The sequence below is a fragment of the Pinus tabuliformis genome, chromosome 6, assembly GCF_031772625.1.
Source record: "Pinus tabuliformis cultivar Carrire ecotype Pingquan chromosome 6, CPIR1, whole genome shotgun sequence".
Classification (NCBI taxonomy): Eukaryota; Viridiplantae; Streptophyta; class Pinopsida; order Pinales; family Pinaceae; genus Pinus; species Pinus tabuliformis.
In genome coordinates, this window is record NC_142292.1 from 194712680 (window position 1) to 194729416 (window position 16737).

At 33.1% G+C, this 16737-nt stretch overlaps 1 protein-coding gene across 1 annotated transcript; it reads left to right on the forward strand.

The window, feature by feature from the left end:
* Positions 1 to 7432: 7432 nt before the first annotated feature.
* Positions 7433 to 11132, forward strand: LOC149258125 (inositol oxygenase 1-like). Its single transcript, XM_089414716.1, has 11 exons — positions 7433 to 7678; positions 8123 to 8273; positions 8391 to 8472; positions 9142 to 9346; positions 9539 to 9598; positions 9802 to 9854; positions 9959 to 10081; positions 10192 to 10261; positions 10353 to 10431; positions 10548 to 10629; positions 10735 to 11132. The coding sequence occupies exons 1-11, from the start codon at positions 7660 to 7662 to the stop codon at positions 10759 to 10761; spliced, it is 951 nt and encodes a 316-aa protein (XP_089270842.1). The 5' UTR covers positions 7433 to 7659; the 3' UTR covers positions 10762 to 11132.
* The last annotated feature ends 5605 nt before the right edge of the window (positions 11133 to 16737 follow it).

Below are 16737 nucleotides of genomic sequence, written 5' to 3' on the forward strand. Positions count from 1 at the left end.
ATTCAAGTCAAGCCTCCAACCAAGCCATGTTCACCACCTTATCTTCCTCCAGAAGCAAAATTTGGCACATCCATAGATCAAGCCTGCCCATGAGTAATTTAAAAAGAAACTTAACCAACTTCTTCCATCGATCCTCCATTGAATAGAGAGGTTGTTCACCTAATGAAGCCATCACCAAATGGTTTGACAAAGAGTGGCAACAAGATATTCACCCATCAAGTAGGAGGAATGCCCAATTGCTTGGAAGAGGGCATTTAAATAGAAAGTCTTCTTCCAAGCCTCACCAATTGCACCCATCTATCCCCATTAAATTCGAATCATCGCTACCTATTTTGTCGATCATATTGTTGTCCTTCCCAAGATTTCATTTTAATTCCCCTTGTAGGTGAAATGCTGAGACTCGGTGAGGGATCTAAATGTTGGCCCGAGTCATTAATACTACAAGCTATTTCACCGAGCTAGTCTAGCAAAATGGCCAAGTACATGTCATTTTGATCTCAACACACATGGGCGACATGATTGATCTCCACTAACAACCACGAGCCAATTTGAAGTCTCCAACTGGACTCTTCCTCTACTACTTACCCCAATCTCCTACATACAATATCCCATACCATGGATTAGAATTACTACCAATGCCATCAATGTTGGCTCGCCTCTTTGTGAAACAAGTCATCTGATTATGGCAGGGGAATGTAACCCATATTGTTTCCACTTAATTTCAACATGTTGACCCTCAGTCTCGATCCATGATTCACCAATCTACGAGTATATCCCATGATATGTCTTAAGACATGGTAGATGGAGATGGCATCCAATTTTTTCAATTGCAGAATTTTTCTTTTTGCTATAGAGGGGCACGCATAATTAGAGGATGATGCAATTTTGCAATCATTCTAATAGCTAGCAATTTTTCAATCATTCTAATAGTTAACATCGAATCTCCAATAATTATGAGTAGTTTCCTAATGCCTTTGTTGATTGCAATGTCCATCCCTTTCCAAAGTGCTAGAAATCCCCCTTTATTATTAGTGGCTTCACCTAATTGCATGTTAATTTGATGTTCTCTGATTAGTCAAAGCTCCTAATTTTTCCATATCTATATTAATAAAAATTTATAAATATAAAAATTTTCCAATAGAATTTTTTTTAATATATTTCATTATCTCCTTTAATTTCAAGATTCTTTTCTACCTATCTTTATGACTTATGACTTTGATGTTCTACTTTATGAGGAATTTATTCAAGTTTATTCTCACATTTGATAGATGTAAAAATATTGTTATATTTCATTATCTCTTTCAATTTCCTTCATTTATTTTGTTATGTGTGGCTAGTGTTTTACATGTTGAGGATCTGTTTTCACATTTTATGCATGTGAAAATGTGTCAATATGAAAATATTGTCATCTTTCATTGTCTCCATTAATTTCAATTCATATTATCATATTTCATTTTCTTTGGATTTCAAGGTTGTTTTCCTCCCATCTTTGTGACTTAATAGTTCTACCTTCCTAGAATTTTGTTCTTACATTTTAAGATGGATTCCATGCGAGATTTTGATTTGTTATTAGAAGTTTTAATTTATTGTTAAAAATAAAATATATTTTTATCCTAAATTTATTATAATGATATATGAGATCATTTAAAAAAAATATTAAATAAATTAAATTATTAAAAAAAATTATCTTAAAATAAAAATAACTTTCCTATATATATATAAATATATATATCAAAATTTAATTTTTATTATATTTATAGATTTATTTATTTATTTTTTATTTTTTTCCATTTGTGAAAATTCTATTTTTTATTATATTTATAGATTTATTTATTTATTTATTATTTTTTTCCATTTGTTTACCACACAAAGAAGTGGAAATTCTATTTTTTCCAAAAAAACAAAACAAAACTTTTTAAGAGCCGAAGCTTTTCTTCTCTCCAAGTTTAGCCCTAGCTATGGCTTTTTCCATATATTGGGTTTCTACTTGCCAAATTTTGTTTGTTATATTGGTTTTTACTTAAAATGTAACATAAAAACATTAATTACTAAGAACCTTAACTTATGGGAATATACTTCATTAAGAATATTTGTTGTAAATGAGGGAGTTTCCTAAACATTCATCTTTCATCCCTACATTATAATATTTCTTTAAAAATGTTTTAAAACATTTCTCAAGGTCATTGATACACTTTATGTTTTAGTAGTTCACCAATTGAACTAATCATAAGAACATCCATCCAAAAACAGCTATGCCACTTGGAATATTTCATCATTACATATTTGGAACATCTTTAAATTCCATTCATCCTCGTTTAACCAATTTATACCATTCTATTATGTCCATTGAACTTGTGTTATAAATAAATCTTATTTGTAGTGCACTTATCATATGAGTTTCCATCTTGTGTAAATTTAGTACATGATTTATAATGATGTAGTAAGTTTTTGTGATAAATATACTCAGATGACTAGGAAAAAAATTTAGTGAGTCAGGAACTTCATTGGGAATTTTTTAATGGAGACTTTGCATTTAAAGGAAGGTTCTTGTATCACATATCACACAGAGCACATGGGGATATACATATGAATATTTATGAGTGGATATTTGACCTAATATAGGGGATTTCACTATTGTATCGCCAGTGCCCCCTTGTTATGTGGTTGGCTTTCTTATTTATTTCTTATTAATATTGGTTGAGAAAGATGTCGTGGTACCTTTATCAAAGAATGAGAGAGACTACTCGTGGAGGAAGAATACATGTTTGTGCTAGTTTGTGCCCATAATGGTCCTTGAACATGGATAAGGTTCCTAGCATATAGCTACCAAAAAAAGGTGGGGGGTTTTTGCTTATTGGTGTTGTGAGAATTTTTAATTTTCTAGTGGATTCAAATAAAAATGTTTAAAATGGAAATCTCATATTTTCATATAATGCATGTGAGAAACTATTGAGAGGGAGAGTCTGAATTGTTTTAGAGAATGTTGTACCACATTACGCAATGCATGCTTATAAGTTGTCAGGAGAGTACAAAGTGGAGGCTATGGTTATAAAAACTGGAAAAATATTGTAATGCATGCTTATAAGTTGTCAGGAGAGTACAAAGTTGAGGCTATGGTTATAAAAACTGGAAAAATATTATGGAGATACATGTTGGGAATGATTACCATGGTGAGTGTTCATATTTTCTTTGTTGAATATATCTTGTTCATTGCTAGTTTTCAAAAGCTAGTTACATGATTTTCATATTTGAGAAGACTAACAATGTGACTCAATATGCAATGGAGAGACATAATTTTTTATTATTTGGTAGAAAGAATTATGGATTTGTTAATGACTAATATTGTTGAGGAAAGCTTATGAGAATGTAATTGTTTAATGAAAAATAAAGATTTGAAAGGATGCATATGAAAAACTCTTTGGATGTTTCATGTTGCAAAAGAAAATTTTCATAGAGTTTGTCTTGAGAAAACATACAAGCATGAAAAATTTCTTATATCTATCTAAATTTATTTTTGGAGCAACTATGAATATTTTGTTGCATGATATAAAGTGTATATGGCTATAAAACTTGATATGCATGCATAATCCTTAAATTGTTGGTCTTAAAGGGTGTTTAGTAACTTTGATAAGACATGAGGGTATCCCTATTTCTAGAGACAAGAAATAGGCATGTTAGTGAGGTTATTTCTCCTAGAACATGCTAGTGAGGTTGTGAGTCTATTCTAGTACCTTGGGGTTGCTAGTTTCTATTATGAATGATGGTTAATCCATCTTCCATTTGGATATTCCAAGGAAGATAGAGATCCCAAAAAGTTTTCTTTGTAAAAAAATAATACTTTTCATTTCAATAATAAATGAAGATTACTTTTGAATGTGATCTAGGAACTCATAAGGTTCCAATGAAAAAAAACTGGGAATACATAAGAAATAAACTTCAAACATATCAATGCATGGTTCCTTATTCCTACTTGTACATCATAAGTAAAACTAAAAAGGAAACATAGATTTGTTGAGAAATGGCAACAAGAAATTCGAGTTTAATTTGTCCTTGAATTAAATTGTGAATTAAAATTGAATTCTATTCTCATAGCAACTTGTAAATAGTTAATTAAGTTTAATTGACTTAATTAACTTAGGTTTTCGATTTGGAAGTCTTTTTGTAGTCATGTATTCGTGATCCGTAAATTTTAGGGGTCCAAGACGAATTTATTTGAATTGTAATTAGATAACTCAGTTTGACTGAGTTATGGTCAGTTAAACTAGTTCTAACTGTTGGAGGAAATAGTAGAGGTCTAGTAGTGAGTTGGTGCATTGGTGCATCCTCAGTGCTACTCCAAATAATTGGAGATTCACTCGAGAGAAACTCGTGCATGTCAGTTCAGAGAAAGACTCAGTTGAGTCTAGAGTGTAGGGACAATGTATTATCAATTGTATGATTTCCGAGTTGTACAGATCATGCATACAATCAGTGATGGACCTAAGTTTGGATTGTGTAGTTATGGAAGTAGGATTTTCCAATTAAATATGGTTTGATCCTCTTCGGAATTGCATAAGGAAATAGGGGCTTGGCAGACAGTAGAATTCGCTATGTGTTGGCTAGAGCGGGCTTGTGAGGTAGAGAGTTGATTATACTTGTGCAAGGATTTTTCTAGTGAGAACACACATTTTATTTTCTTCTTGGATTTCTAATTAATGCAATAAAGATAGTTGGGGTTTTGAGCAGTTGCTTTCCCTAGAGAAATATTGTGTTATGTGCGATTGATATTCTTCCTCTTGTTGATTGTTGTTTTCATCGATCATTATTGGTTCCCGCTATTAAGAGTAGAGTAGATTCGTGTCTTGTGTTTTAGAAAATTACATGAGCTGTTGAATCTACGGAAAAATATAAATGGTATCAGAGCTGAAGACATTATACTAGAGGAGATTTCGAGTTTGGGGTTACAGGTGAAATTCGAATTTGCAATTCATACTTCAGGATCGAAAAATGGATTTCTACGGTTTGAGACTGGAGTATGCCTTAGAAAGCGACTCAAATTACATATCCTGGAAGGACAATATGGAGGTAGTGCTGGAGGACAATGGCCTCAAGGAATTCATTGATCAAGACATTCCTAAGCCACCAACATCAGATGCTAATGATTTGGCCGAATGGAAGAAGTGTGTGGCAAAGGCGAGGCATATTATTCTTGAGGGAGTTCAAGACCACATTGTCTCGAGTTTCCATGGCAAGGAAGCTCCGTATGATATGTGGAAGGCATTGGTGAACTTATTTCAGAATGACAGTGACCATAGGAAGTTGGCACAAAAGGAAAAACTCAAAAAGATAAAGATATATAGTTTTTAGGTCTTTTTGAGGCAAGAGCACGCCATACTTTGCATATTTGAAACCTATTCAAGTTTTGGTGGATGAAGATCGTTGGATCGAGGTCCAAGGAATGGTTTTATGGCTCTGGTGGTTATATGAAGTCATGGGCATTCTTTCATAAAAATATTTGAAGTTTGTACCATATTCATGGATTTCAAGCATATGTAGAATGTGAAAAGAGATGGATCTGAGTTTTAAGGAACTGGTTGACATTTTTTAGGTGTTGCAGATGGAAATACAAATTAAATTTTATTTGATGGCATGTTACTCAAATGTTGGTTTTACTTCCTTATTCCCTACTTCTCCTATTCGCCTTGTTTTGGGCCTCTCGGTGCAAATACTAGTTTATAGACTAAATGACCTTTTTTAATAGTTAATTTTAATCAAAATCTAATAGAGATTTTTAAAAACTTGAGTTTAAATTGTTTAATCGGCATAATGTGCCCCATGGGTTTTTCAGGTGCTTAATACATTTATGCATTCAAAATATATTTTAAACAACAAGTTTTTTTTCAAAATTGTATTACGAGATTTTAGTGAATTCAAATAAAAAATCTATTTATCTACAAATTAAACTAAACCTTTATTTTTAATTTCAAAACTTGTATTACACGTGAAACTTGTATTACTAGTACATAAACATAAAGGTACAGCTGTGTACCAAATAAAAAACAAAAGTCAATGAAAGCTGATAGAGAGAGGAATCTGTAAAAGGCTGTCACTGAGCTGTGAAGCAGAATCCCTGAAGGGATACGATATGCCAACTTCAGTGCCCTTTCTCTATTATCAAAACATCTCCTCTATATTTTAAATAATAATATACCTCTGTCATTGCAGTAGACTTTAGTTGATATATCACTGCACTGAAATTGACATGAGAACGACCTGATTGTGTAGAAATATGTTAAATTTGTGTGTAATTGAAGAATTTGAAAAGAAAAGTATATGGGTGGAATAAAATGTGTGGTTATATATAAGTATTCTAAAGGATACACTTTTTTGACATGTAGTTATTAGTAATTTTTTGGGTTTATTGTAAAAGATATAAAAAAAAATATTTAGTTGATATATAGTTATTAGTAAATTAATAATTTGTTCTTCCTTTTTACCCCGGTCTTAACAAAGGGATTTGAATTTCAGAATTTTTAGTTTTCTAACGACTTACTTTACAAGGATCACCATTACACATGAGCTAACTATGAATCATGTTAACCATATTTTTATAAAAATACTCAAATTACTAATAATTTTATAGAATACTTTAAAATAAAATAATTACATTATAAAAATATGTAAAATTATTTTTAGAAAAGTGAAAATTTCCAACTATTTTATAAAAATATAGAAAATTAAACTATTGAGCAAAATTAGCCACCAAATTTTTTCTCACACAAGCCTACATCTAAAATACAATTATAAAGCGCCTCTACATGCAAATACAATTATTAATATTTTGTGTAATCTTTACTGAAATTCCACTAATTAAATCCCTAAACCATCTGATGGTAAAGTTTGAAATTTATTTATTGAAATCGAAACTGGCAGATTCCCTAAGTTATGAAACAAAATTATTAAAAAAATAACACTAGAATCAATGCATGCCCACGTCATCGAATTCCCATATTGAAATCTAATATCATTCCCAATTGAATAATATTATCATTCTCCCCGGGGCGCTCTGTACCTACCAAAAATAGCTAGCTATGACGTATACCAACCAAGTTCACTTGCAGACTACAGACTTAGAGGTGAAGCATCTCTAAATTTAGGGGTTAGAATACAGAATGAATGGATTCCAGCGGTGACTGCACCACCTTTTCACGGCAAGTTGCATAATTTCCACGTGTGATCGATGTTGACCATGCATTGCATGGGCACGCTTGCTGTCTCACTGTTATCGACGTGTTTGTTTCAGAATGGTCCTATTGGCTCAGGATTTTCTGCCTTTAAAACACCAGAAATTCTACCTTCTCCCTTGCATCTCCCCTCCTAGCAACTTGACTATTGTTTACTCTCTTGCTGGTTTAACAGAGTTGTGGTATGTTTGAAAATCTTGCTCTGGTTCTTAGATTGATTGTTGTTTGATCTCCTCTAATTTATTAATTGAAGAAAGGCAAAAGCATGGCTGTTAATTTTGTTAGTAAATTCTGTGTTAATTTTGTTACTAGAATCTGTGTTTTCATAGCATTGCGATGATGCAATAATGTGCAGAATGACATATATGGATCTTGCAGGGCTTCTGGATCAATCATAGTTTCCAGAGAGCAGTCCAACGACTTAATTCAATTCAAGATGACAGTGATTGTACAAGGTCATTATTTGTTATGCAATGTGATTTCTCAAATTTCTCCATCAACGGATCTCCATATTTATAATAATAATTTTCTACAACTTCCTATGTTTTGGGTGAACACTTTATATGTTAGGTTGGTTTTTGTCCCTCACCTCACCTCACCAACACTTTATATGTTAGGTTGGTTTTTGTCCCTCACCTCACCATAAGTGAAGTTCCTACCAGAAATGTCCTGAATTTTAACTCTTTATCACAGTTTTCTCTCCATCAACTATTTCTAAACTGTTTACACTATGACTAAACTAGGTAAAGTGTTCACCCTCAACCTAATAACCCATTAAATTTTAATTCTTTATGACATAGTTTTCTCACCCAAACTACTTCTAACACTATGACTCAACTGTGGAATTCTACATTCAAAAAACAATTTCCTGATTCTTAAATATTTTGATGATTTTGCAGAGTCCCCCCTGGAAGGAGATGAGGTCAACCAAACTGAAATTGTTTCTCAACAGAATATGGGGAGCAGTAATGGCCTCTCAGAGTCTGACATTCTTCAGTTGGATGGGGGTTTTATCACACCAGGCAACAATGCTTTCGGTCATGCTTTCAGGTTTCCCTAACCACCCTTGCTAATTTTCTTGGCTAGGATTTACATATGAGAGCGTTTCACCTGCTATAATTCTGCATAACTACTGAAGTGAAAAAGCTAATGGGTTGAGCTTAACAGAGATTATGAAAAGGAAAGTGTGAGACGGGCTGGTGTGCAAGAGTTTTACAGATTGAATCACGTCAACCAGTCTTATGAATATGTAAGCTCTTCATTTCCCTTGAATTTAAGTGTTCTTACATTATTTGGAAGAATAGGCTTATAGCTCATTAAAAACCAAAGTTGCAATGCACTCTGCTTCTTGAAACGATGGCCTCTGCTTCATAACCACCATATTAATCCATCTAAATCCTAATCCATCTAAATCCTAATCCTGATTTTTCATTCATTCAGGGGATCAAATTTTTTTTAGAGTAAATGTGTAATTTTTTTTTAATTTTACACTCCAAAAAGTTATTTTAAATTTATTTTATGTATTTGGAATTTGAAAATTAAATCTCTGGATTTACACGATATTTTATTACTTCAAAACACAACTATTACCGGTCATGTCATTCACAAATTATTTATTTTATTTTATTTTATAATTTTAATATTATTATTAACTAAATATTTATTTTCATTTTTTTATTATATCAAAATTTTCCATATTCTACCCTCCAAAAAGAGAAATGGTGGTTTAACTAAATATTTATAATTTAATTATTAAGGTAGTTTCAATAAATATTTTTTTTTTAAATTTCATTGTTAAGGTGGTTTAACTAAATATTTATTTTTTAAATTTACTTTTTATTATTCCCATTTGGCTGTCAACTTGGGTGTTTAAAGAATTTGGTTATTCACTCTTCTGTTTTGTATTCTGTGATTGCAGGTATTAAGCAAGCGTGAACAGTATGGTAAGCTTGACAAAACTGTTATGAGCATCTGGGAATGCTGTGAACTCTTAAACGAATTTGTTGATGAGAGTGACCCTGACCTTGATGAACCTCAAATAGAACACCTGCTACAAACAGCAGAGGCTATTCGTAAAGATTACCCAAATGAAGATTGGCTTCATTTGACTGGCCTCATCCATGGTATGAGTTACACCCTGTTTAGATCTAAACTTCTGTATTCACACTAAGTTGTATTGCAGCAGGCCAACTCACATTTTCTTCCAGAGATGGCATGATTAGTTGAATAATAATTTGCTTTAGTATATCTCATAGGATTAGTTAAATTGTGTTTAGGTTGTAGTTTATATTATAATTGATAAAAGTGCCTTGCAGATTTGGGCAAGGTACTACTTCATCCTAACTTTGGAGAGGAACCTCAATGGGCAGTTGTAGGTGAGAGCTCTTATGAACATTTCCCACTATAATTGGAGTTTATCTTTAATTTACATTTCTGTTATGTTCCTCAGCTCAAAGGCTACTTCTAATTTTAGTCATCACTAATCAAAGCTGCCTTCTTCTAAAAATGGACTGGATTTGTTTACTACCATTGTTATTAGTAGAGTACTAAAGAGTCTGAATATCTGAAATAATTTTAGGTGACACTTATCCTATGGGATGCGCTTTTGATGAATCCATAGTTCACTACGAGGTAATGTGACCCTTTTCAAACTTAGCGTTTTCACTGAATTTCCAGTGTTAGTCCATTGTAGGGTTCTTGTGTACCAAGTAAGAAAACTTTACTCTGCTGTGCAGTTTTTCAAGGAGAATCAAGATTTCTCCAACCCTAAATACAACACAAAGTACGGGGTGTACTCTGAGAATTGTGGACTTGAGAACATTATTATTTCCTGGGGCCACGATGAATATATGCACATGGTAATATACTTTTGAAAATTAGGTTAACCTGTCAATTTCATTCCATATGGAAGGCATTTATTTTTTGTTTGTTCAAGGACACATGAAATGAATGTGTGATGATGGAACAGGTAGCTAAAATGAATAAGACAACATTACCTCCGGCGGCTCTCTTTATCATAAGGTTCCACTCGTTCTACGGTAAGCCAAGTGGATTTGTTTTGATCAACATAACACTATCGATTGAGTAGGCTGAAATAATTTCATGGTATGGGTAATGTGTATATTACAGCTCTGCATCGTGCTGGTGCATACACACATTTGATGAACGATAAAGATCATGAGATGCTTGAGTGGGTTAAAATATTCAAGTAAGAAGAAACTGAGCATTGGGTCATTCTCATTCTTTACTTACAATAACTATTTAACTATTATAATGTTGGAGTGTACTTCTGATAACTATTTACTATTTTTTTCATGTGAACAGTAAATATGACTTATACAGCAAAAGTAAAGTGAGAGTTGATGTGGAGGAAGTGAAGCCATATTACCAATCACTCATTGATAAGGTTGGTTCTCTAAATTTGGCGCGCTTTGTTTTCTCCAAATTTGGTGTGCTTTGTTTATACCAAGACTGAGTCTGATTTCACGATCATGTTGTTTTTTTTTTGCAGTACTTCCCTTCCAAACTGAGATGGTGATTATGGATGGCCAGGGATTCTCGGTGGGATGGGATGACTCAAGAAAAAGGATGAAGAAGGATATTATTGACTTTCCTATTAGCATAGGACAATGAGCAGTAGTACAATTAGCAAAAGCATATTTACAAGTTTTTACAGATTTAAATGATCAGAAATTCAATCTAGAGCATGTCTCATCAGCCAAATTTAAAAAAGATATTTTTTAATTAAAACATGCAATATTCTCAATGTCCAAAAGCCCTCCTAATAACGTGGCTTAGAGTGAATAAGACTTCATTAGAGATGATGATGCCATGTTAAGATTCTCAATGTCAAGAACCATGACAGACAAACCGCAGTAATAAAGTGGCTTAGATTTTATTATTATCTCAGGTCAATTTTTCCTATTTACAATTGCTATTATGATGGGTTATTTAAAATGAAATGGTAAAAATTAAAATAAAATAGAATGTTTAATTTTAAAAGAGTGAAAAATTAAAGGGGTATCTGATAATTTTTGAAAGTCGAAAAATATTTTTTAAATATATGTTTTTAATTCTTAAATGTAATTAAATTAATTATATTATTATATAAATTAATAATATAATATAATTTTTTAATATTTATTTTCAATTTTTGTTTTGAGATAATTTTTTTTATAAGTATATAATATGAGTTTATTTTTAATTAGTATCACTATAATTCTTAAATATAATTTTTCCACTTTCTAAAAATGACATATAGTTTAGATAATCTCAATAAACTAAACGTAGATCTTTTATCACTCATAACATTTTACATAATAAAATAACATATATTTTTAATTATTAAACTTAATTAAATTGATTATTATATTATTATATCATATAATACAAAATGCTTTATAATATTAATCATTAACCAAATATATAAAATGTGTAAAAATTTCCATAAATATTTAAATGCTATAAATAGCTAAATACTATATACTTTCCTCTGAAATGAAACCTTACATTTTTGACATTAATAACCCACTCAGAGCAATCAAATAATATTAAAAACAAACTAGAAAAAAATGTGAGATTCGGAGAGTTATGAATGAATTATATAACATTGGAGTTTTTGTTTGCATGATGGTGATTATCCATTTGTACTTTATGTAATAATATCATAATCATTTACAAACTTATATGGGAGGAGAGAGTATCTTATCTATTTTTTGAACTTTGTGTCTCCTTAAAAGTACAAAATTTGTTTAGTGTTGTATTTCATCAGTTTTGTGGGTTTTATGTGTAATATTTCATTTATATAGAGTAGTAATATTTGTCATATTGCTTTAGTGTGATGGGTGCACATATTTTATTTATGATTGATTTGGAGAGCATGGGACATTATTATTAGGCTAGGGCATCCATCATAAGTATGTGTGACATTAGTATGTTGGTGTTCAACTGATAAATTTGGTGTTTCCAATATGAGTGTATATTATGTGGCATGACCAAATTAAATGAAACGAGATGACATTGGGTCTAATTGGTTATTAGCATTGTCCCATGAGATGAGATAATGGGTGTGATTGATCATCGGCATTAACCGCGAGATGAGATGATGGGTGTAATTGGTTATTAGTGTTCCCCCTTGAGGCAAGATTAGATGGAGTTTGGGAATGATCGATTATTGACATGCTCCACACCATGGATACAGGGCATAGGATATGAGTGTAGTGACATAATCACAAGCATTAGCTTGGCACCACAATGGTCAACCCGACTGTATGTATGCCATGTGTTGGCCTAAGTGACTCGAAGGGTCATGATCCTTCGCATGTCATGAGATGGTATATATTAACTGAGTGTTCACTTAAAAAGACACACAACTAAAGCTCACACATCCTTCACATCAATATATGGAGAAGAGAAGCAAATAAACTCAAAGGGTTGCAATGAACTATGGATATTTAGGAGTTTTCTTGGAATCCAATGTAAATTTCCTTCCAACCTAAGTGTTAGACAAGGGTGGAGGAGAGGACAAAAATTCATATGACTTGAGTGCTGCAGTGAAATGGTGATAGGTCTACAGGGCGTGTTTTGGTGGTGTTGAGTTGAGGATGGTTACAAGTTTGAGCAAACCTGTCATTGACACCGCTAAGTATTTCACTGAACTCATAACCAATGCCTCGTTTCCATTGTCTGGGGTGAGCTAATAATCGGTCATGCCTAACCTCCATCTCATCTTGTCTTGAGTGGGTGTGCAAATAACTGATTTTGCCTGTCATGTCATCTCGTGGGTTGTGCCAATAACTAATCATGCCCATTGTATCTTCTCATGGGGCTACACCAATAACCAAACACCCCCAATGTTTTCTTATCTCAATTAGTTTAGTCATACCAGGTGATATCACATGCACTCATATAGGAAACAAAAAATTTCCCAACCAAATACCAAAATGAAAGTGTCGCACATACTTGTGACATACAACATGTGCCTAATGACGATGCCACCACACTTTCTAACTCAATCATGGATGTGGCGGATGTGCTAATCACACTTTTGATATGAGGGTCCATCACACATCAAGTCGCTATTTGGGTGGTCCTAATCATCAATCAAGTCACAAGTTTCCACTTGTCTACTCAAATCCACGACTAACCTCAACTTAACAACACTGAAGTGCACACTGCAGACCTATCGTCGATTCATCACAACATTTGTGTCATATGAATTTCATTCCTCTCCTCTACACTCATATAACACTCAACTTAGAGGAAAACCTACATCATATCCCAAGCGAACTCCAAAATACTCATGGTTTGTCATAACCCTTTGTAGTCCACACCCTTCTCTTCCTTGTTTAGTTATGGGAAGGATGTGTGAACTCTAGTTGTGTGTCTCTCCAAGTGAGTGCTCAATTAATATACACCATCTCATGGTATGTGAAGGGTCATGACTCTTCGAGTCACTTGGCATACATGGCATACATGTTGTCAGGATGACCCTTGTGATGCCAAGACAACATCCATAAGTATGTGATGATGTTAATAATCTATTCCTTATCTCCATGGTATGGGGCATACCAATAATTGGTTGGACCAAAGCTCTGCCTCATCTCATCTCAAGGGGGGACACACTAATAATTGATCGTGTTCATCATCTCATCTAATGGGCCATGCAAATAACTAATTTCACCGATTGTCTCATCTCTTGGGGTTGTGCCAATTACCAATTGCACCTAATGTTGTCACATCTCATCCAGTTTGGTTGTGCCATCCAATATAGGCACACTCATATAAAAAAATACCAAATTTCCCATCAAATGCAAAAATGCAAGTGTCACACATACATGTGATGGACTCCTTGCACTCAATGATGATGTCATTATTCCCTCCAAATTGTTCATGGATTAGGAATTTGTTGATTATTTTTGTAGCATCAAGAGGTATTCCCACATGCCAAGGAGCCTTCAAAATCAACATTGAAAGAAATTATAAATATTAAAAAAAAAAAATCAAAATTTATATTAGTTTATGTAGGCTTCAATAAGCCTAAGTCATCCCCACCATTAGAGGTGACCCTTTGTCAAAAGGACACCCATTTAACCACTATATACGATCAAAGAAGACATATATTTTGGTCATCCATCCAACAACATATCTCTATCTTTGATCCACAAGTGTGAAGTCAACAAAGGGGAAGGAAAGCGAAGTTTGACCAGATTTGAAGTTGTCATTGACCAACGTTGATCAAATTTGTTCTTGCAAAAGTTTAAATGAGTTTCAGGCTACCATTTGACCACATATTTGACAATTTTGTCTATGGAAGAAGGACTGTTTTTACAACAGATGCTCATAAGTTTGACCACAAAATCTCATAAGTTTGACAACACTTCTACACACTTTGACTAGCATTGATCATAGGTCAATTGAGGTTGTTTGACTGAATTGATTGAGGAAGTTGCAGGGCTAGAATTTGGCTTATTGACCAGAGTTGACTAAGATAAATAGAAGTCAAATATCCTCTCTCCTTTGACCAGGTTTAAATGGTATTAAGTCTTGGAAATTGGCACAAATTTTTAGACAATTTCTATTGTAAACTTTATTGAGGATTGAATACTCCTTAGAAGAAAAGTTGGTCGAGTTTTTCCCAAGATTGGGTTTTCTGAGGGTAATCTTGTGTTTTTTTGTGTTTGGTTGTCTCTTTCTGATCTATGGTTATTATTCCATTATAGTTGAAATTTTCAATGCATAATTGCTTAATGATATAATTGACATAGGGCATCTCGAATACAAATCATTGGAAGTAATTATCAAGATTAGAAGATCAGTTTCTATGATAAGAAAATTCAACATTTGTACCCATCACATTGAGGGTTTGAAATCCTCCCCCACTTCAAAGTTGTTTTCATCCCCGACAACACTCCAAATAGTAAAATCACATCACTAATTGAAGTCCAACTACACATGAAGTCAATCTAACCACTTTGATGGCACATTACCACGAAGTGTACTAATATGACTCCAAACATGCCTAAACACAATAAGCTCCCTCACATATGAGACTAGTTGGGAAGCTAATCCAACCGTCACACCCGATCAATGAGAATGTAGATCCTCATCTTAAAGTGCATCATTTCCTATCATCTTCTCTGAGTGGCCTATCTTGTTCTCATACTCACATATTGTCTTAATGACCCATATTAAGGAACCATGGGTGAAATTCCCACCCCAGAGGCACCACCCTTCCACTTATCATCTCCTCCAATGTCAAGGGCTCATAACTATCCTCCAAGACTTCGAGAAACCACAATATTTGATCAATATTGCATTGTCAAATATATTTGCACTCTATGTTTCTCCCTCTTCGAACACCCCAACTTCGCAAGTTTTGTTAGTTGTCAACTAAAATTCATATATACCCATAACACTCCTGCAATAATCTATGACAAAACTGGGCCCATGAGCACTAGCGTATGATAGTTTCATAAAGGATACTAATGTATAAACACATTTTTCTTTTATAACAGTCATGCATGTTCATATTATTCTAGAACAAAGGGCACACATGCGAACAAATGTTTTGTTTTTTAAAGAGATTTTATAACGTAAAATGTCTACTAAAGGGAAATGGAATGATAAATATAGGCCAGAACATGCATCTTATAATAAGTGTGGAAAAATATGCTATAATATCTTGGAATAGTTGCTACTTTTCCAGATGATATTTTGTTTTTCTTTGGGTGAGAGATATCATTGGAAGCTTCCTTGTAGCCAAATAGTTAGCAATATCTACAAATAATGGTGTGTTAGTAGATATCACAAAAATATGTTCATCAAAGAAAGTATCCTCAATGTTAGGATGAAGAATTCAATGGAAGTTTGGGGAATTACAGGAGCCCCATAATACTAAGGGCAATTGCCCAAAACCCCAATTTCTAAAGGAAATGGCCAAATCCTGAGAAACCAACCATCATAGATACTGAATTATGCCCAAAAGAGTTCAAAGGTACCAAAAAAGTTGATCTTCCATAGATTCTAGGAAAAATAAAGGAAATGGCTCCAAATTCCAAATTACATGAGAAAGCTACAAACCAAATTTGACCACTAAATGTCAAGATATCACAACAAGATACAAGTATGCATAAAATCATAGAATTTATCAAAACATTCATAAACTAATTAACCCTCAACAGTAACTAGAAATTCATCTAACACACAACATATAACTTGTACTCCTAATAAGTAAGTTAACTCATAATCACGGTTATGGTAGTGAACTACTCAGACTCATAAGCATATCAGATAACTAAGAAATTATGAGATAACATGTTAGCCCTGAATGATTTTTAGACCACCACTCATAAGCATATAAGATAACATGCAATTCACTAAGAAGGGTGTAACCGCATCACTTTAGCAACTCATTATCACCATATATATACAAGCTAGTTGGTCAACCATGATTCCTCCACCTTTTGCACCCTGAAAGCATCGAGATGGATGAAAAATGATATAATGATCAAAC